Below are 21304 nucleotides of genomic sequence, written 5' to 3' on the forward strand. Positions count from 1 at the left end.
CATTAAATGCATGCACTATTCTGTGAGTAAAATAACAGCAGAAAAGTCTCAATGCAATTACATCTTGCTGATTTTTCAGAGGAATTGAAAGGTCCCTTTTGGGGAGCAGTCATTTTAAACTTTTTCATGAAGATAAATGCCAGGGCCAAAACCAAACCTGTTCATCTTTAAAGGTTACCCAAAATATGTTTCCCATTCTATTGAGTGTTTTCCTTCATACGCTATAATACATACATATTTGAAACACTGATTTGCTACCAATAATTTCCCTTAAATACAAAGCAAGGAGGCCATCTATTGTTTTATAATGATTTAAGGTTGAACATCTAGTCAATATAAGGAAAACCCCTTATTTTGGTTAAAAGGTGCTTAAAATGAAGCATCTGAATTTGCACAACTACTTCAATCCTTCTTTTGAGGAATTAACAGAGATGTGGAGAGGTTCTCTGGCTTTTTTCCAGCTACCTGTCTCACCATTCCCTTGGCAGGGAGCTACTGTGACAGTTTCAGGCTATGCCTTTAAAAGTTACCTGCAGATTTTTGAGCAGAAGAGTGGAGAAGTATAAATAATTCACAGTTGGGTGTACAAAGGAAAACAAAAGATTATTCTAAACGAATTTCAATGGTCAGATGTGTGAAGGGGACCCTTAGCAGTCTTGTTTCCCACATTCATTCCTTTCCTTTCTCTCAGGCTGCTGAGTTTGCTTCTCTGGAGAAGGATCGTACCTGCTAACCTTGAGATAACACTAACAATGCTTTGAGCTAACAGCACTCCTAACTTCTTTCTCTTTCCTTCTAATTAAACATAGTGGGGGTGGGGGGGGGGAAGGACTTTAGTGGAGATCACATTAGGGGTCCAGGGGGGTTTCTGTGCTGTTTTCTGATTGTAAATACCTGTATAATATTGTAAATATTGTATATCTGTACATATTCACAGTATCACAGTATAACTAAGGTTGGAAGAGACCCCAAGGATCATCAAGTCCAACCTGTCCCAACAGACCTCACAACTAGACCATGGCACCAAGTGCCACGTCCAATCTCCCCTTGAACACCTCCAGGGACGGTGACTCCACCACCTCCCTGGGCAGCACATTCCAATGACGAATGACTCGCTCGGTGAAGAACCTTCTCCTCACTTCGAGTCTAAACCTCCCCTGGCACAGCTTGAGACTGTGTCCCCTTGTTCTGGTGCTGGTTGCCTGGGAGAAGAGACCAACCCCTTCCTGTCTACAACCACCTTTCATTGCATTCCATTGTAAAGTGTAGTTATTGCTTGTAAATGTAGCTTCCATTTGCTTTCCCGACTGAGTGAGACAAGCTTTTGTTAATGTGGTGGTAAATTCCCAAATGGTTACAGCTACTTAGAGGGTATCCCTGCAGTTCAGACATGGTAGGTCATTCAGAAACTCAAGTTTCTGACACTCTGACAAGCGCTTTTGACAAAAGATCAAGACTGAGAACTAGATGGTTTTTGTCTTCATTTCAGTCTATTTTTGTTTTCTTCCATTCAGATAACAAGAACTAGACCACTCAGTAATATTATTGTAATACATAAATGCTCCTGGCTTTTTAGTAGCCTTTCAAGTCCTTTCTAATATTACTGATTCTCCATCAATTAAAGGGATTTATTTAATACTGACAGAAAGATGGCCATGGGACAAGTTAAAGAAGTAACATGGTTTGCATGAGAAAAGAATGGTTAAAAAAAAACCTCCTAGCACAGACTCTCCAGTTAAAACTGACTGACTCTTGAAGGCAGGCCAAGAAAAAACAGTCTGTGTGGGTCATTCCTTCATAGGGAAGTTTCTGTGAGTCTGGCTTCTCTGCCTTCACTGGGCAGGATTATCAAAATGGGTTTCCACCAATCATTCCATGCCAACTGGGACTCAGGTACTGTATCTTTGTATTTCTGCTGACAGAATGGTCCTGGATCAAAATGAGATTAGTTTATTTATTGCTTACTTTTTTGTAATTCCAAAACAATGCTGTGTGCCTAAGGTAAAGTCAAAGAGCTAGGTTTATAGAACACAGGCTGCTTTATGGTAAAAGACTATCTTGAATGTAGGTTCAAAAATGATACCAAAATATTAAGCTCTGCCTTAAATGCTTAGTTGCAATGTTTCTGATAAAAGTTATGCTAGATTTACGTTGAATAAGTCCTAAAGAGAAAAAATAACCTTCACAACCAGTGGCCACCAAACTGAACACTACACACTAAGTACTTCATGTGTAAATAACATGTGGATAGTAATGGATAATTCAGCAATAGCCATTTGCTGTAATAAGCAGAAAAATTATCCATATACTAACTGGAAGAGTCGTTTCTCTCTCCCATCATTTGTTCACTTGATGCACAGGCAAGGAGCTAAGTAACAGAAGCAAAGCTCTGTGATTTGAAGAGTAAATAAAGCCACTAAAGTAGAATTTAGAAACTCTTGTGATAAAGCACTGAAAAATTTTGTTTAAAGAATCTCTACATGGAGAAGTCACTTCAAGGGTACATTTTGTATAATCCTAGTGTGATCAGAACAGTGAGGTCTATCACATGGGAAATAAATTCCAGTCAGCGAAGGCTGCACAATTTCTCCTGTTCTCACACACAAGATGGAAAAGAGAGGAATACTCTAAAACAATAATCAAACTGAATTTTAAAATGGCCTTGCACACTCTACAGGCAAGCGCTCCAGTGGCAAGACTTCATTCTCTCTTGGCAGCTATGTGAAAACATTTCTCATCTGTTTCTTGAGGACTCAAAGTTAATACATGACATACAGAATCAAAGAAAGTGAGCCATTTTTATCTGTCTGATACTTTGCAATTTCACACACAACTTGAGATAGCAATTTCTAAATAGAAAAAGTGGAGTATGTTGCACTTGTGATGTACTGTACCATCTTGTTTCTATGACTACATTATCTCCAGAGAAATATCCAACATATATATACACACACAAAACACTTCAAAATGCAGTGCTGAGCCAATACACTTGGAGAAGTAACAATGCTGGAGTACCCAAGAATACAGACCCATTACGACAGTGAATTCTCACTCTTACCTTGTTTGTAAATCCTCCGATCGCTCTGAATTATTTATAGACATGATGAACAGGTTGATGAACCAGAGCAGTGAGTACTGGTACATGGGCTCAATGTTGGCCAGATCAGCAATAGAAAAAAACAAGATTGATGAGTGGACAGCAACAGGACCATAGCCCAGACGAGTAGCATCAATCTTCTTTTCTGTCTCTTCAGCCACAGCTTGCTTCTCAGAAATCTCATTAGCCAGAGCTTTGGAAGAGGACAATATCTGGACAGCAGTTTCATCCTCCAAAATATTTCCTTCTGAGGCTGAAAGAACTTCTAAAATCTTGTCTTCTATTTCTTTTAGCTGCCTAAAAAGAATATCCAAGATTTTTCACAGATGAAAATTAATGCTGCTCTCTGTTAGTTTCTCTAAAGTCAGACAAGACATAGATTCTATTACACAGCAAAATATTTTTTTCTTATTAAAGACTCCCTTAACTTTATGAAAAATGTATCTGCTTTTAGGCTCAAAATGGCTAGCAAAGGGAGGAACTGACAAACTACTTTCAATACTGTGCCTTTTATTCTTTGACCCATGCCCTCTGCCATCTGCTATTAGAACAAATCTAAGACTCAATGAAAACCTTTCTAAAACACAACTCTTCGTGTCTAATCACAGTTTGTGAGAACAGTCAGCGTCATGGAAGGGATGCATAAAACCTGAGGGCAAGATTGAGTTCAATTTTGCAATGACACAACCTGCAATTCAGCTCTTTACCATTTTCTAATAACCCCAGAAATAGAAGAAGAAAGGTACAACCAGGAGGAATATGAGTAAAAGCATGCATCTAAAGCAGCCTAAAAACCTAACAGAAGCCCAAGCCTGCAATCTCAAAAACTGCAGTCTTGAATTTCCTGTTAGATCAACCCCCCAAAAAGGGGTCTTTAACAGGTATTTCCTCAAACTGCAATCTGCTTCTGTCCCTAGCAGGGAAAGTTAACTTCATACTTTTTATTTTCAGCCCCTTGAAGGATGAGGGCTTGTTTTTCTTCTTCAAGATCTGGCCTTTCTCGTGCAACTACAATTCCAAGAAGCTGATCCTGCATTCCTTCTGAAGTTATCATGAAGTTCAATAATGTAACCTGTTAGAAGAAATGGGGGTTTTTGAAAGATAGCACAGTAACAGTCAGATGCAATTAAAATGCTTCATCATTTGTAAGATAAGGTTTGTATAATATCATGCAATATGCTCTGACAGATTTTGAGAGCACACATTAGTTGTAGCTGAAAATTTAAAGCTATAGAAAGCTAACTCCAGATTGACTCAGAAAATGAAGGTAAGTCTCCCCACACCCCTTTTATGATTAAGGCCTTATAAATATTTTTGTAATAGAAGGAAACTAAATAGCATCAGGAGATACAGACTGGGAAAGGAGATAAAAAAATAATTATAATTATTTAAATAAATTCCTTACAGTGTAAAAGAATGACAGCATTGCAAGGTAAAGCATTAGACATGAGCAATGTCAACACTTCCAAGATGATACCAGTCTTGCAGCAGTGTAAAAAACAGCATTGGCAAAGGAGGAGGAACAAACACCAGAAATTTTCCCCTGGTTTTAGCCAAGGAATTCTTTTAAAATAAGAACAGAGTTACACATTTCATTTTCAAAATTCTTACCTTAACAGATGTTTCAGGAAGATAATGTGGATTTCTCAGCTTCGTTGTGATGTAAAAGCGGAATTCAGGAGCGTACTCGATAGTGGAGTCTCCCAGGCAAATGCATATACTGCCTGACTGCTTAAATGTCTGCTTGAGCAGAAGTGGCTCCAGGACAGGATCAAGCTCTTCTCCAATGTTTTCCAACAGCACTTCAAAATGAAAACAGGATTAGTAGGACTGTCTTGGCATTTGTATTGCTGACTTCAAACACACATGTACAGTGTCTATTTGCAGTGTGCAACAATCACAATGTTCACCAAGCAAGATCTGAAGGTAAAGTTAATGTTTCTTACTTGGCTGATTGGAAAAAAAAATCAACAAAAAGTACCTTGTATTCCTTTTTCTAATATTGTGTCAATTGGCAAAAATGCAGCTAAAATGCTATCAATACTGCTTCTGCCAATGACTTACCACAGCAGTTGGGGAAATAATGACTTATTAAATGCCACAGATATAATTTTGGGTAGCTAATTCAGCTTCAGTTTTCACTGTAAGCATATGAGAATGTAAAAATCAAGAAAATAGAGCACAACCAATCAATTTCTTTACTTGTAGTTCAGTTAGCCACTGAAAAATAGCTGGAGCTGTAACAGTTTAATCACTTTATTTTTACTGGAGGGTAGTAAGACTAATTGCAATAAAGATACCACAGAGAATAGAATAATCATTAATGATCGCAGCCTAACAATCTGGTATTTACACTCTTGAAAAGCCAAATAAAAACAACATTAGTTTTTAGAAATAAAAGTAGCATAACATGAAAACAAAGCAATGGCAACTCTCATAAAGCAATTAAAAGATAAAAAGTAAACAAAGTATTATCATTAAATTGTGCTAAGAACTATCTTATAACCTGGGGTGAGGACTTCAATTGCTATAGCACCAATTTGGCTGAAAACAAGAAAAAAAGTCTGTTTTCCTTAACTAAAAACATTTGCTACCCAGTGGAGTTTCATTCTTTAGCTGGCTGTGCCCCCTCCAGGTTCTGCTGTAATTTACGCTGTCATCAGTCATTAACCTACCAGGGCTGCCAAACTGAATGCAGTTCTGCAGTGTTGTAACAAACTGAGAGTCACTGAGTTTAATTATATGCAAACTATTGTTTTTTTCCATGTTCTTTATCCATTTGTTTGCTTGACCTTGAGGATCTATCATCAGAGGCCATCTTCTTGCGTTACTGAAGGGAAAAAGACAAATTTTCAAAACTGAAATACAAGCTGTTCAAACATTTACCTCAAAGTATGTCTCAAGGCAATTTATTCACTTTTGGCATTAAAACAAAAGCAGGTCACTATGAAATCGTAGTAGGCACACACTTGGGTATAATCCTTGAGGAATTTAAGAATGAACCCTTGCTTAGAAAAAATTATTTTCCTCTTTCAAAGAAATTACTTAGAAATTAATTTTATTGCATCTTCAAAGTAAAAAGGTTTGAAATTGTGAAGAGTTCTAATACAGCCATGTCCATAAACGAGCGTTTTCATGTGCAAACAGGTGGAATTTTCCTCTAAAGAGACATTCTAGAGTTAAGATAAAGGATGGACAGATTCAAAGCTATCTGCCTTTTAATCTCTAAGCCTTAAGCAGCAATGGACACAAAGAACTCATGGACTTTATTTTTGGCAGATTTAGTAAAAATTCACAGATTTTTTTCACAGTCTTTTTCTACCACATGTAGTTAGATTATCAAGGTAGCTATGACAAGGGGCATGTTTTAATGATCAATTACAACAGTAATCACCTAAATGAGGAACCACCCAAGCAGGCAGAAGTGAAAATTCCAAAATAAATGTAGTCCTAAAAATCTTGATCATGGGGCCCAGCTACATCCCAGTTGGTTAGAAAATAAAACTTCTGATTCACAAATGAAACTTGCAAGTCTGCATCTGGATTCTTATCGTCTTTAAAAATACTGAGATTAAATGTACCCCATTAAACACAACACAATCTCACTTCTGTCTGACCTTCAAATGTCCCTTTTCTTACAAAGCGTGATATTTAGGAAAGGTTTCCATAACTGGTAAAGAAAGTGATTAGCTTTGATTTCACTCTGAGGGTGATGGAACACTGCAACAGGCTGCCCAGAGGGAATGTGGAGTCTCCCTCTCTGGAGATATTCAAAACCCATCTAAACAGGTTCCTGTGTGATCTACTCTAGGTGATCCTGCCCTTGCAGCAGGGCTGGACTGGATGATCTTTCAAGGTCCCTTCCAACCCCTAACATTCTGTGAATCATATACAGTATCTGTTCTAACAGACAATGTTCAGGAAACCTTAGGTCAACGTTAGCTAAATTCTTGCAGGCTTATTGGTTTCAAAACTGCTACCAGGGGAAACTGTGTTATAAGGCTAGGATTATACTCAGGAGAGTAATTTCAAAACAGGTGAAGCACAGTTTAAGAGAGAAAAATCTGTTATGTTCTCTATTCCAGTCTCTACTCCACAAACTTCTTAGGGACCAGTTGTAAAGCCCATTTATGCATTTGGTTGTAATAATTTTTCTTGTCCTTATTTTAAAATAGAAATTTAAGATTTGAGAATACTTCAGCCCAGACCGACAGCACATATTTCTTTTCCTAATTACTTCAAAGTTCCATTCATGCATTATTTTCAGCACATCCCCCTTCAGACTTGGAGAGTAACAGACAAGAAATGCTCAAGACTGAGTGGCTAAAGACTGGTTCTCTAATAACAGCCAAACACGCACATGGCTTGCATTGATGGTAAATTCCTTCATTACTGATGGGAATGCACAACCAGGCATTGGGTGTGTTTGCAAATTAGCCTCTAATTCTGCTTTTTAAAAAAGTTGTTGTCATAGAAGGCCTGAGTTGCATTTTATAGGGTTCCTGGAATGGTAATAGAAAATTCATGTAGCCATAAACTCATAACTACAGGCCTAGCATAGTATGTATCACCAATTTGAGGTAGATTCTATCTCTTATTCCAAAATATAAAGCTATTTTTATTTAGTTTAAAATGCTAATCATCTTTCCATTAGTTCAAAGAGAATTTGGATCAAAGCTTTATCAAAGTGAAGTGTTAGGATGTGCTGTACAAGTGCTGAATTAATTAACATTTGTTTAGCCTGAGTGATGGAATTATTAATTGAGTAATTACTTTTTTTAAGTTACATCTGCAGCCACAATCCCAGCACATATCCTCCAGCCTCACGAAGCAGTTCTGCCTCCTGGAGTACAAACAACACCAGGTTTTAAAGCATGTTGAGGTTCTTCAGCTAGTGTATTATTTGTGTCTGTTCCACTTCACACTTTGTCACCTATCCAGCTGCTAAAGCTGAAGTATGATCCACACCCTGATGCTCTCAAAGGTTGACCCTGTAACAGATGATCTCAGCTGTACATGAAAGCCTAACCTATTAGAGCTGTGGCTACACAGCCTAGAGCTGTAGGTGTTTCTGGATGTTACAAAGTGGATGTGCTCAGCTGCATGTTGTGCGCTGTCACACGAGTGACAGATGTATCCCAGAGAGCTCTGCCTAGACAATCTTGTTTAACATCTTCATCAGTGATCTAGATGAAGAGATGGTATCCCCATAGCCAGTTTGCTGATGATACCAAACTGGGTGGGGTGTGGCTGACACTCTCTCAGGCTGTGCTGCATCCAACAAGATATGGACAGGCTGGAGAGCTAGGCAGAGAGGAACCTCATGAACTTTAACAAGAATAAGGGTAGAGACCTGCAGCTGAGGAGGAAGAAAACCATGACCTGTTGTGAAGAGCCTTGGACTCCTGGCTGATAACAAGTTCTCCACGGAACAGAAGTGTCCCCTAGAGGCCAAGAAGGCCAGTAGTATACTCAGGCGCATAAAGAAGAGTGTGTCCAGCAGGTCAAGGGAGTTTCTCCTCTCCCTCTACTCAGCCCTAGGTAGACCACATCTGGAAGGTGGTCTGGAATCTGGAATCTGTCCAGTTGTGGGCTCCCTAGCTCAAGAGGGACAGAGAACTACTGGAGAGAGTTCAACAGAGGTGGTGAGGATGATTAAGGGACAGGAGTTTTTCTCTTACAAGAAAAGACTGAGAGACCTGGGGCTGTTTAGCCTGGAGAAGAGAAGGCCGAGAGGGGACCTTATGAATGTCTACAAATACCTGAAGGGTGGCTGTCAGAAGAACAGAGTCACATTCTTTTCAGTAACAACCAGTGATAGGACAAGGGGCAATGAACATTAACTCAATCACAGGAAATTCCATTTCAACATGGGGATAAAATTCTTCACTGTGAAGGAGCTGGAGCCCTGGAGCAGGCTGCCCAGGGAGGTTGTGGAGTTGTCTTCTCTGATGATCTTTAAAACCTGCCTGGATGTCTTCCTGTGTGACCTGCCCTAAGTGGTCCTGCTTTGCAGGGGGCATTGGACTCAATGATCTCTGGAGGTCCCTTCCAACCCCTAGCATTCTATCTAAATGCCATTCTAGTGGCTGATGTGGGAGCCAAATCTGCACATATTAGAATACCACATAAGAATGAAGAATTACCTTGAAAGTGAAAGGCAATAATACCAGATTTAGAGTTCAGGTGATCTGTATTTTCTATGAGGAATTTTAAGGTTTCAGAATTTGTTTCACTTTCCAAATAGAACAAGAATATCTTTAAATATGCAGAGCTTTATGTAATGGTACATTGGTCTAAAACACTTTTGAAGTCGAAGTATTTTATTTGGATATAGCTTAAGAGAGCTACAAAAGGGAAATGTAAAAACAAAAAAGAGGGATTTCAAAATGAAAAATAATTCCTTATTTCCTTAGCAGAACCTTCTTCATCCTGTGATGACTACTATCATGCTAGCTACACAACAGCAGGAGCCTACAACTGCAACTGCCAAGCTTTATACTCTAAACAGTATTCAGTGATTCCAGCACTCCAAATATGCAATTTGATTTCTGCTAGGAATTAACCTCTTTTTTTTTTTTTTTCCCTCCCCCCAAAAAGGTCAGGACTGGACTGGGTGCAAAGAACACTTCATAGTGTCCCATCCATAATCCCAGAATGGCTCAGATTGGAAGGGACCTTAGAGAACTCCAACTTCCCCACCATGCACAGGGACACCACTCAACTAGACTCAGCTGTTCAAGGCCTCATCCAACCTGGCCTTGAACACCTCAAGGGAGGAGGTATCTGCAACCTCCCTAGGCAGCTTATTCCACCACCTTCATATTGAAGAACTTCTTCCAAAGACGCAGTCTAAACCTACTCTCCCCCTCACCTTCAAACCATTCCCTTTCATCCTGTCTCTGGACACCCTTATGAAAAGTCCCTCTCCAATCTTCCTTTAGGATCTCTTCAGGTATTGGAAGGCAGCTCTAAGGTCCCCCTGGAGTCTTTTCTTCTTCAGGCTGAACAACCCCAGATCCCTCAACCTAGCCTCATAGCAGAGGTGCTCCAGCCCTTGGGTCATCCTTTTGGCCCTTCTCTGGACTCACTCCAACACCTCTGTGTCCTTCTTAGGATGGGGACACCAGAACCAGACACAATATTTGAGGTAAGGTCTCATCAGAGCAGAGTCAAGGGGCAGAATCTCCTCTCTTGCCCTGCTGGACACAGTCCTCTTGATGCAGCCTAGGATACTAAAGCCAAATCCCAAAACTCTCTTAGCTCTTGTCTAGGAGTATGCATCAGCTTAGGGAAAAAATGTGACCCTCATCGAAAGATTAGCAAGACAGTCTTCAGTACCTCTGCAGAAACACCTCTTGGTAGCAACTGATGCCAGCACATTAAAGAGTTTTCTCCTTTCTAAAGGAGAATTACTCCCATATCTACTGATTAAAAGTAGTCAAAAACTGATTCCTGATGCATTTTTAGGTTGGCTTAAACAAAATCCAGTGTGCAACAAGCTTGTGAAAAAAACCAAAGGAGGGGAGAGGAAGCTATCATTAGAGCAATCCATAGGGGTTAAAAAGAAGGGGATTGAATTCACAGCTTTAAACACTTTATAAAGTTTAAAATGAATGTTATTTTTTCTTATAAACTTCACCCTTACAGTCATGTTGTAACTTTGGTTGTTAAACTAGATATCCAGTAGAAAACCCACAGATGGAAGCGTGTTGTAAGAAGCTATTTAATGGAAATAATTTTTCTTTACTTACGAGATAATGATTCCATTATCAATAGAAAATGTGTCAGAAGGCAGACCAGCGATATTCCAAGCTCTAATCTGCACTGGTTCTCCCAGGGTACTTGTTAAGGAGAAGTCATCAGAACAAGGAATGCCTTTTGCTTTACATAGCGATGCCCACTCTTTAGTTTGCATCTAGATAAGAAGAAAATAAATACTAACTGGAATTTTGTCTATTCAGAAACTGCTCAAACTCTTTTAAAATGCATTTTTAACCCATTTTCTGTAACAGTAGCTACATACAAGTATCTTCAAATGGAAATAAATTAATAATTCTGTATAAAATGCCTAAAAATGTCTCTACAAATGCTTTTGTATGTGATTTCTATACATGAAGTGTAAAGCTATGTAGTCAGAGCCTCGGTATGATTTTATTTACCATTTCAGCAGTTGTATTCTATACTATGAAATGAGTGCAGAATTAAAAAGCTTCATTATTTAACTCTCAGGGCAACATACAACTAGCACTTGTCATGACTTAACCAAACTTCACAGTTTAGCAATCATTTGGAGTTGCTTCTCACTGCTCTCTGTATCATCCACCTCACTACAGTTGTGTAAACTACACGTCTGTATGGTTGGTATACAGTAATAATGAAGATGCAAACTTTTAAACATGTAATCCAAAGAAGGAAAATTAATAGAAACAGCATGTTCATATGAAAGGCAGAGTCTTGTGTGAAAGCTATGTATAAGGGCAAAGAAATGTGCTGTAACACTCTAAACTGAGCTGGCAAAGCCTCGAGCAACAAAGTTTAGAAGTGCAGTATTAAAAAGGAAATAGTCTAAGGGCCTGACATGCATGAGGTGGTGAATAAAGGATTCATCCTTCTGCATAAAACCAAGCTGATATTCCAAAAGATAACCTAGCTTTTCCTCTGACAAAAACTTAAAGTGGGGGGAGGAGGGCAATAGCAGCAGATGACATGCAGAACTGCAGAGAGATTCTGCTATCTAACAGTTTGTGAAAGAGATACCTAGCTAATGTGTCTGCACAATCATCAGAGTCAGAATAAACTACCAGGAATCCACACTTGCTGTTGCACAGAGAAAGAAACTATGCTGTCAGAGAGAATGAAATGACACTGAATTTCTCTGCTGAAACCCCTGCGTGTTCATCTTTAGCCAGTACTCATGCAGATGTCTCTGCCTTTTATGAATATTAACTGCACCTAGAGCTACATGCCTGCATTCTCTTCAGCACCCCTTAAGATGTTTCACCAAAAGACCTCCTGCCTACCCAGACACAATGTTAGGCACAGTGCAGATTGTAAGCATAAAAGAGAACATTTAGAATTACATAATTCTGAATTCTAAAACTTGGTGTCTACTTACTTATCTCTAGATACATCATTAATCCTCACTCTCTAAAGTCTGAAATTAGTAACATCACAGCACTATGGAGAACATAATTGTTTGAAAGAACAGTACAATATTTTCTAAATTAAAATGGAGAAAGGAAATACATGGAAGGAAAAGTGGAAGGAAAAGTGGAAACAAGGATTATAGCCAAGTTCTGTTTCAATGTAGGTAGGCTGATTTACTTTCCTTTCTTAATTTTTAGCAAGTTTTGACACCCAGACCTGGTTTTCAAAAGAAATGGGCACAAATTTCTTCATCTGACTTCAATGGCAGGTTTCGGAGTTCAGGAACTTTCAAAGTCAGGGTAATTCTGACATCCATTGAATTTTTTCTTTGAAGTTAAGGAAAATTTAGCCATTGAGTTGAACAGGAATAACCAAAGCCATGAGGTATAAAGTTACTAGCAATAGCTCTAGAGAAGAAAAGCAACCAAAAGACTCCATGTTCTACACAGCATTAAGTACTTAATAGAACAAAGGAAGAATTTCCCCCAGGAGTCTTATAAACACAACTCAAAATCTTACACAGTTTAAGCTCCACTTATGACTCTATTAAAACACAATTTAAAACTATAAATTTTATATGAAAAGGAAAATGAGTAAAATGTAGACTATTAGACAACCCAGGGACAAAACCATGGTATTACTTGTCTGTAGCTGGATGTAAAGGCTCCCAGGTAAGCTATGATTCCCGATGAAAGGAGTATATCTCCAGTCAGGTTGCTGTACTGCTTTCCCAGGTCCAAAGCAGTCTCCTGCCAGCGAGTTTTCTCACCCCCAAGGCCACCAATCAATTGTTCTGCTCGCTGGAGTTTTTTTCTGCATAAGTCAACCTCAGGGAAAAAAAAAAATAAAAATATTGCTGATTACATTGTCACTTTCAAGACAATTTGCAAATATTAAAGCATTCAAGGATTCTTTTCCTGTGCAGATGTTTTCTTAATTTCATCAAATAGAAAGAAAACACCTCTTTATTATAATGGAAATACTTCAAGAACAAAAGAAACAAACAAAGCAAAACAGCAACAAAAAACTCAATCTCAGTACCCACACAGTAAGGCCTATTCAATTACATCTTCATCCAGCTAAAGGAAGAAGACCAGTATAAAAGATACAATTCAAAATAGCTCTGTATGTGACATGGAAGATATTAATAGGCAAGGAAATCACCTGCATGTCACAAGAGACACAAAAACACCTTGCAGAGATCACTGTCTATGAAAGAAGTAGGTAGATTCTTTTCTGCAAAAGCATCCTGTGAACAAATCATCTGCATTTCTGTTGTTGGGTTTTAAGCAAACAAAAAATCTGATTCAACAGGAATTTAATCCAGCTGTATTAGAATTTCTTTACTATCTAGTAGAGACACATTTCAGACACAAGATAGGAGGAAAATTATGCCAGCTCCTCCTGCTGCTACAATCCTCTCTCTCTCTCTCTTTTGGTAACCATAGCAGCCAATTTACACCACAGTAACAAACTGTGTAGTTCACTCCTCATTCTACTTCCAAGCCTACCAGGAGAAACATCACCTGCTCTGCACACATAACAGATATTTAGCAGTCAGGAACAGAAAGAAAGCATTCTCTACATTGCATTAGCACAGAATGCATAAGCAAACATTCAAACCTTCAAGGGCACTCACTTGCAGGTGAAGAGTTGAATCAACCAATCACTGAAAACTGATGTCCTCACAAGAAAGCAGATATGAGTGAGGAGACAGGAGAGGGATAGTAAATTTCTAACAGTTCCAGTTTCTATTACTTTGAAGCATTTATTCCCCACACTTTGCCCATTTATAACTTCAAGACCATCACACCAAAATAAAAAGGTGGTTATCTCCAAGTGTGACTTGTTCAACGTATTGGCAGTTAAAAGGAAAAATAGCATTTGATAAAACAGCTCCTTTTAATTAATGTTTCTGGCTCTCAGTAGAACAACAGTTCATCTTTTGCATCATATACCTGATTTTCCAAGTCAGCCTTCTCCAGCTTCTTGGATTCCAGTGTCTGCTGGAGCACAGCCAATTTATCTTGAACCTCCTTCAGGGCTGCCTGTTTCTTTCTTAGACTATCCATAGCAATATTTAATTCTTCTACAGCTTGATTCAGTTTCAGCTTTTTGGGGGCAACATGTTTTGTCACCCTAAATAAAATCAGAGTAAATGAAATGTAAATAAATTAACACTCACTCAGGGATACTATTAAAAAAAAAGAAAAAAAGAAAAACAAACAGAAAAAAAATAAGGGAAACCTCAGCAGCTCAGTAGCTGATGCAATATTCTGTTTCATAATCTGGTGATATCTGAAAACAGTTGGGTTTTACTTAATCACTTGTGTCTGTGCCGATATTGATTTATGCAGTTGCTGCGAAATTTTCTGTAATAACGGGTAATAAACAAAAGGACAAAAGATTGAGTTTCCAAACTGTGCCCTATTTGATCACAGCTTAGAATCCATCACAGATTTGTGCCCTAGAAATAATCATACATACATGGTAACGCTCACAGACACTGTACACACACGGTCAGAAAAGAAAAAATGAACAGCTTTTCACATCCATGGATCTATTCTCCAGTTTTGAGGATTTCAATCATCTACACAGGTGTTTTTGTGAGACTGCTGGAAGTAACGCAGAGCTGAAACCATGTTGTTTATCTTTCCAAAAACAACCAGCATGAAAACACTCAATAATGTCCCTATGCTCAGCTCAAACAGCATTTCACAAACACTAGACTCATCATTAATGAACCTCCTCTGGTGCTGCTGTAAGTCACAGATCTCCATAGTTAGTTGTCTCTCTTACAACTGGTATATGTGGATGCTCATATTTCTCACAAGGAGAACTCCACCATGTACGCATTGACTACCATGACGTAACTTTTAGTCAAGTAACGCAGCATCCTCTCAAAAAGAGTCATGCACTACAAGCCATGACTCAACTTTCAAATCACAAGTGGAGTACCCTAGTGCTGATTTACTGCTAAATGTGAGATACAGAGGGCTCTTATTAGAAAAATAATAATAATAAAAAACCCCACACTTTTGTAGTACACCAAATACAGAGCAGAAAAAAAATTATCCTTTGGGCTTGATATGCCTACCAGAAACTTCCAAAGATATTTCACTACTGCCTCTACTTTGTGTAGTGCTCTAAAAGGAAGTTAACTTCAGTTGCTAACTTAACAGATTTTTGCTCCCAGACACTCTCAGAAAAATTCAGAACTGAAAATCAGACTCCACACCTTAACATCAGCTATGTTACAGGAATCAATCTTTATGACTGCTTGTTTGCACAAGTTTCCCACTTGCAAGAATCTCAGAGTTAAGAGCATCTGATCTGTTTAATCAAATGTATTTTAATAGTCTGGTTTGTTGGGTTTTTTCCAATACATACTTACGTATCATAAAACTCCAAGGCTATGACCCACTTGCACAGCCCCTCTGCTGCTGTGGAAGCATTTCGAATCTTGTCTGGTACAAACTCAGGATTTGTAAGATAATGTTTTCTGATGACAGACATGTAAGCTGGGGGAATGTCATCCTTGTCATACTCATGAAGAGACTGAAGAAATCTTCTGTCACCCAGAAGTCTCTTAGCAGGACCCCAGAAATCCTCAATTTTCTTTCCAGAGCCTGCTGGATCTGGAATCCTATCTGCTTTGACGCCTTTAAGGATGCATACAGCTTCCATTACCAGCTTGACACCAGCGGGAGGACTGTTCATGGACTTAACCACTGTAATATCCTTGAAATAATAAATAAAATAAATACCTTTAGAGCTCAGAACATGGGTGGATTCATTCTTCTATTCCAATATAAATGATAATCTTTTTTTATGTCAAGGTAGTTTGCAATTCTCATACCTTCTACAAAATGCAAACAATCTTAAAGTTCATACACAAGCCTGCACAGTCCACAGATCTGTATCTCAGTTGCTATTTCTAACATTTCTATTTAATTTTCCCCCATTCTTTCCAGTCCTTTCTTTAAGCTCCTCCGCAGGTTAAACTAACACTGATTTCTAAACAAAAGTTATCTGAAAACTAGTCAACAACCAGTTGATATTGATTAAAATGGGGAGTCACAGTATTTCAACCTCAATGCCTAGAGTCTGACAGACTGGATATAAAAATATTAGTTGACAGGCTGGCAGGTCCTGAATAAAAAAGTGAAAAGCAACTTCTCCATTGTGGAGTCCAAGTATTTTTATAACTATGATTGTTGAAATGTTTGTCATAGTATTTGATCTTGTTATGCACAAAAATTTAGATATGGCTTCTTGGCTAGAAAATAAAGGCTGAGATATTTTGCTGTTTAAAAAGGACAGATTTCAGAAGTTTCTGAATTATAAAACCGTGTAAGTACAATGTCAAATCTCAACATCTGAACATCTCTCCAGTGGTGGAAATATGGATTGTTAGCCATACCTGCGCAGTGAGAGTGTCAAGAGCAGCCAGAGCATTTTCTAGAGAAGGCATGGCTTCTGCCAACTCAGCATCACATTCATCTTTGATGGCTTTTGCAGCCATAGCCTGTTCATTTGCCACAGCTTCGTCGGCTTTCACAACTTTCTCAGTTTTGGCAACTTCCAGAGATTCCTTCTGCGTAACATCCATCATCTCATCAACCTGCATGCTGGCTTCCCGCAACTGAGGCTCCAGAGCCTCCAGCTCAGACTGCATCAAAGCTACTTCAGATGCAGCAGAATGTAGTTTCTCCAAGCCAACCTCATATCTTCTTTTCATTTTCATCACCTTTCTGAAAATAAAGACATTTTATCAGTACTTGAGCATGTAATTCACTGGGATCCATTCCCCAGTCTTTTTCAATAATCAAATGCTTTTCCAGTCTGGTTTGATTTGCTCCACAAATAGCAAACATGGCAGAGATTACTTCAGCCATGGTCTTGAACTTGTATACTCAGGGTTTAGAATACAGATTAATCAGTGGTCACGTATAACTAAATCAGAGATATTGTTAAGCTTCTGCCTCTTTGTTGGCAGGGGCTCCAAAATCAAGCTGGCACAACAGATAAGAAAAAGAGAAGGAGGAAACAGGGATACACTCACACAAATTATTAGTTGAGGTGAGACTGAGATAGGATTTAATATGATTGGGAAAATCATTTCAGCAACAGAACATGAATGGCTCTGTGGACAGCCAACAGTGTCAAAATGAGGAAGTTTCAGAGGCACTAGATCACTGCATACAGTGCAGTGTTTCATACAGCCTACTGATCAAATTAAACACTTCATTGTTCTGGTAGTGTCTTATCAATGGGAAGGAGAGGAAAGAAAAAAGAACTTCTCCAGCCATTAGAGCTGAACAGTTGTGCATATGCATAGAGGTCCCCTCTGCACAGGCACAACACAGCTGAACCCTGCTAGGAAGCCAATGACACCTAGCAACTTGGAACCTGTTTTCCCAGATGGTACCTTCCCTACATACTCCAGAGAATCAGAGTTAGTAAAAAGGCTTACTAATTACTCTTGTAGCATAATGTCCACAATCAGCACACAGCAACATCAGCAAGGATGTCAGAAGTCATCTAATGCAAGAGTGTTTTGCAAGCACCAAGTCAGACCTGTTGTCCAATAACAAATCATGTACCCTAAGAGTACAATTTATCCATCTACTTCTGACAATTTGACTCCAGGGACAACAATTCCCTTGTCTTGTTCAACTTAGCTGTAAGAGACAGAAAATACTACTTTTGGTAAACTTGTGTTCCTCTGGAAAAGGTCACATCAGAAATACTTACGTGCGTTTCTTTCCAAGCAGACTTTTAAAAGTAGAGATCAGTTCCAAGTATGAAGTAGGTGTAACATAGTTGTGTCTGTGAAGTTCTGCATGGTATAAGTCAGATAAAGCAATGGTAGATGTATGAAAGTTTTTACACATAGCAATACAGCCACTTCGAGTCTCTTCTGACATTTCAACATCTTCCAAGAAGCGAGAGGCAACAGCTTCCAATGCATCTTCAGGCCACGTCTACAACAAATGAAGAAATACTTTACTCTTACTCCATTCTTCACACTCAGACATCTCAAAACCTTTTCCACAAAGGTATCTTTGCCCCACAAAGTTGCTGAGGCACAGAGATATTACTTCATGATGAAAAGATCAGCATATAGGACAATACAGAACTGGAAAGAACCCAATTAGTGCTCTTCCTCTTCAAAATATATCCTTTAAATACAATACTACATTTAAAAACCTGAAGAAATTTAAGTTCCTCAGATTCTCTACATGATTCAGTTCCACATCTTAAATATTCTAGGCTCAGTTGCATGTGACAGTCAGACAGGGGAAATCTGTGTTCTGCATCAAAAGATGTTTGTGTTTTTGACAGGTATTTCACGTTCAAACATTTTTAGCACCCTAGATTTTAGTAGTGTTGCTAAGAGTAGAAGACACTACATAGAGAAATCTGCAATGTCTACGCAGTGCTATGTTCATTCACTTATACTCACTTCAGCCCGGGTGCCCTCTCGGGAACACCCCGGGACCGGAGCCTCGGACAGGGACAAACTGCTTTTTCGATCTACGGGGCAGCAGGACCAGCGAGCAGCACCTCGGCACTTAGCTGGATTCGGCGCTGCTGTTTCTCCACGCGGTTGCTGCTCGGGACCGCTTGGGCTCGCTATGTTACCGGCTCCGGCGCTTTTAAAGCCGGCGGTCGCTCGCAGTGGGTCCCTCTCAGCCTGGCTTCTCGCTCAGACGCGCACTGCCGCACTTGTTCTAAAACTTTGTCCAGCAGGTGCCGTGGGCAGGGCTGGCCATGGTGGTGACTCGGCGCAATAACTCCTTTAAAAAATCAGTCTCTACTCAGACTGAGGGGGAATAGAAGCAGGTAGGTAGGTGTCATAAGCAAGAGGTAGGTGTCCAGGCATCTGGCTGCAGAGAATGCTGGAGCCTGGCACTTGAGATGCAGGGCAGTGGGGGCAACTCTTGCATAAGGTGTGAGCAGATTGACTATCTGCTTAACCTGGTAGTCAGACTGAGAGACGAGGTTGCTAGTCTTAGAGATGAAAGGGAAAGTAGGAAAGAGATGAACCAGAGTAAGCAGGCTCTGCAGGCTCCCCCAGCAGAGGCTGGTTGTCCAAAAAGCAGAGGGGAATGGACACAGGTTCCTCTCAAAAGACACAAGGTACAACCTCCTTGCCTCCCCTCCCCTTCCCTGCTGCTCTTGGAAAACAGGTATGGGGCACTGGAGATCGAGGGTGAGGTGATCCTGATGCCAGAGGACACACCATCTGGGGTTCACCCTGAGGCTAAACAGCCTAAGGTTAAGCAGCCTTCCCCTGGCATCAGGACCTGCTCCCTCAAAATAAAGAGGAGGATAATTGTTATTGGTGATTCCCTTCTGAAGGGAACAGAGGGCCCCATATGTCAGCCAGATTCATCTCATAGGGAACTCTGTTGTCTGCCAGGAGCCCAAGTTAATGATGTTACCAGAAGCCAGTCACTAGTGGTGTGCCCCAAGGATCAGTGCTGGGCCCCATGCACTTTAACATCTTTATTGATGATCTGGATGAGGGCATTGTGCAGAGGGACCTCAACCAACTGGACAGATGGGCAGAGTCCAATGGGATGGCATTTAACAAGTCCAAGTGCCGGGTGCTGCACTTTGGCCACGGCAATCCCGTGCAGAGCTACAGGCTGGGGTCAGAGTGGCTGGAGAGCTGCCAAATGGAGAGGGACCTGGGGGTGCTGATTGACAGCCGCCTGAACATGAGCCAGCAGTGTGCCCAGGTGGCCAAGAGGGCCAATGGCATCCTGGCCTGTATTAGGAATAGTGTGGCCAGCAGCAGCAGGGAGGTCATTGTGCCCCTGTACTCTGCATTGGTTAGGCCACACCTTGAGTACTGTGTCCAGTTCTGGGCCCCTCAATTTAAGAAGGACATCGAGACACTTGAACGTGTCCAGAGAAGGGCAGCGAGGCTGGGGAGAGGCCTTGAGCACAAGCCCTATGAGGAGAGGCTGAGGGAGTTGGGATTGTTTAGCCTGGAGAAAAGGAGGCTCAGGGGTGACCTCATTGCCCTCTACAACTACCTGAAAGGTGGTTGTAGCCAGGAAGGGGTTGGTCTCTTCTCCCAGGCAACCAGCACCAGAACAAGGGGACACAGTCTCAAGCTGTGCCAGGGGAGGTTTAGACTTGAAGTGAGGAGAAAGTTCTTCACAGAGAGAGTCATTCATCATTGGAATGTGCTGCCCAGGGAGGTGGTGGAGTCACCATCCCTGGAGGTGTTCAAGAGGAGACTGGACGTGGCACTTGGTGCCATGGTCTAGTCGTGAGGTCTGTTGGGACAGGTTGGACTTGATGATCCTTGGGGTCTCTTCCAACCTTAGTTATACTGTGATACTGTGCATTGAGTCCATCATCAGTAAATTTGCTGACGACACCAAGCTGGGGGCAGGAGTTGATCTGCTGGATGGTAGAGAGGCTCTGCAGAGGGACCTCGACAGGCTGGACAGATGGGCAGAGTCCAACGGCATGAGATTTAACACATCCAAGTGCCGGGTTCTGCACATTGGCCACAACAACCCCATGCAGTGCTACAGGCTGGCGTCAGAGTGGCTGGAGAGCAGCCAGGTAGAGAGGGACCTGGGGGTACTGGTTCAATGGTAGGCTGAACATGAGCCTGCAGTGTGCCCAGGCAGCCAAGAGGGCCAATGGCATCCTGGCCTGCATCAAGAACAGTGTGGCCAGCAGGAGCAGGGAGGTCATTCTGCCCCTGTACACTGCACTGGTTAGGCCACACCTCGAGTACTGTGGCCAGTTCTGGGCCCCTCAGTTTAGGAAGGAGGTTGACTTGCTGGAGCGTGTCCAGAGAAGAGCAACAAAGTTGGTGAGGGGTTTGGAACACAAGCCCTATGAGGAGAGGCTGAGGGAGCTGGGGTTACTTAGCCTGGAGAGGAGGAGACTCAGGGGGGACCTTATTGCTCTCTACAACTACCCGAAGGGAGGTTGTAGACAGGCGGAGGTTGGTCTCTTCTCCCAGGCAACCAGCACCAGAACAAGAGGACACAGTCTCAGGCTGTGCCAGGGGAGGTTTAG

At 40.7% G+C, this 21304-nt stretch overlaps 1 protein-coding gene across 1 annotated transcript in view; it reads right to left on the minus strand.

Moving 5' to 3' along the window:
- DNAH7 (dynein axonemal heavy chain 7) overlaps window positions 1-21304 on the minus strand; it is an 87405-nt gene that overhangs the window by 16490 nt on the left and 49611 nt on the right. Inside the window, exons 41-50 of the mRNA XM_054171643.1 lie at window positions 18005-18234; window positions 16671-17001; window positions 15642-15988; window positions 14206-14386; window positions 12889-13074; window positions 10852-11015; window positions 5773-5927; window positions 4709-4899; window positions 4036-4169; window positions 3059-3394 (exon numbers count right to left, since the gene is read on the minus strand). Of these exons, the coding sequence (XP_054027618.1) occupies window positions 3059-3394; window positions 4036-4169; window positions 4709-4899; window positions 5773-5927; window positions 10852-11015; window positions 12889-13074; window positions 14206-14386; window positions 15642-15988; window positions 16671-17001; window positions 18005-18234 (2255 nt within the window). The remainder of the gene's footprint in view (window positions 1-3058; window positions 3395-4035; window positions 4170-4708; window positions 4900-5772; window positions 5928-10851; window positions 11016-12888; window positions 13075-14205; window positions 14387-15641; window positions 15989-16670; window positions 17002-18004; window positions 18235-21304) is intronic.

The sequence above is a fragment of the Dryobates pubescens genome, chromosome 2 (assembly GCF_014839835.1).
Source record: "Dryobates pubescens isolate bDryPub1 chromosome 2, bDryPub1.pri, whole genome shotgun sequence".
NCBI lineage: Eukaryota > Metazoa > Chordata > Aves > Piciformes > Picidae > Dryobates > Dryobates pubescens.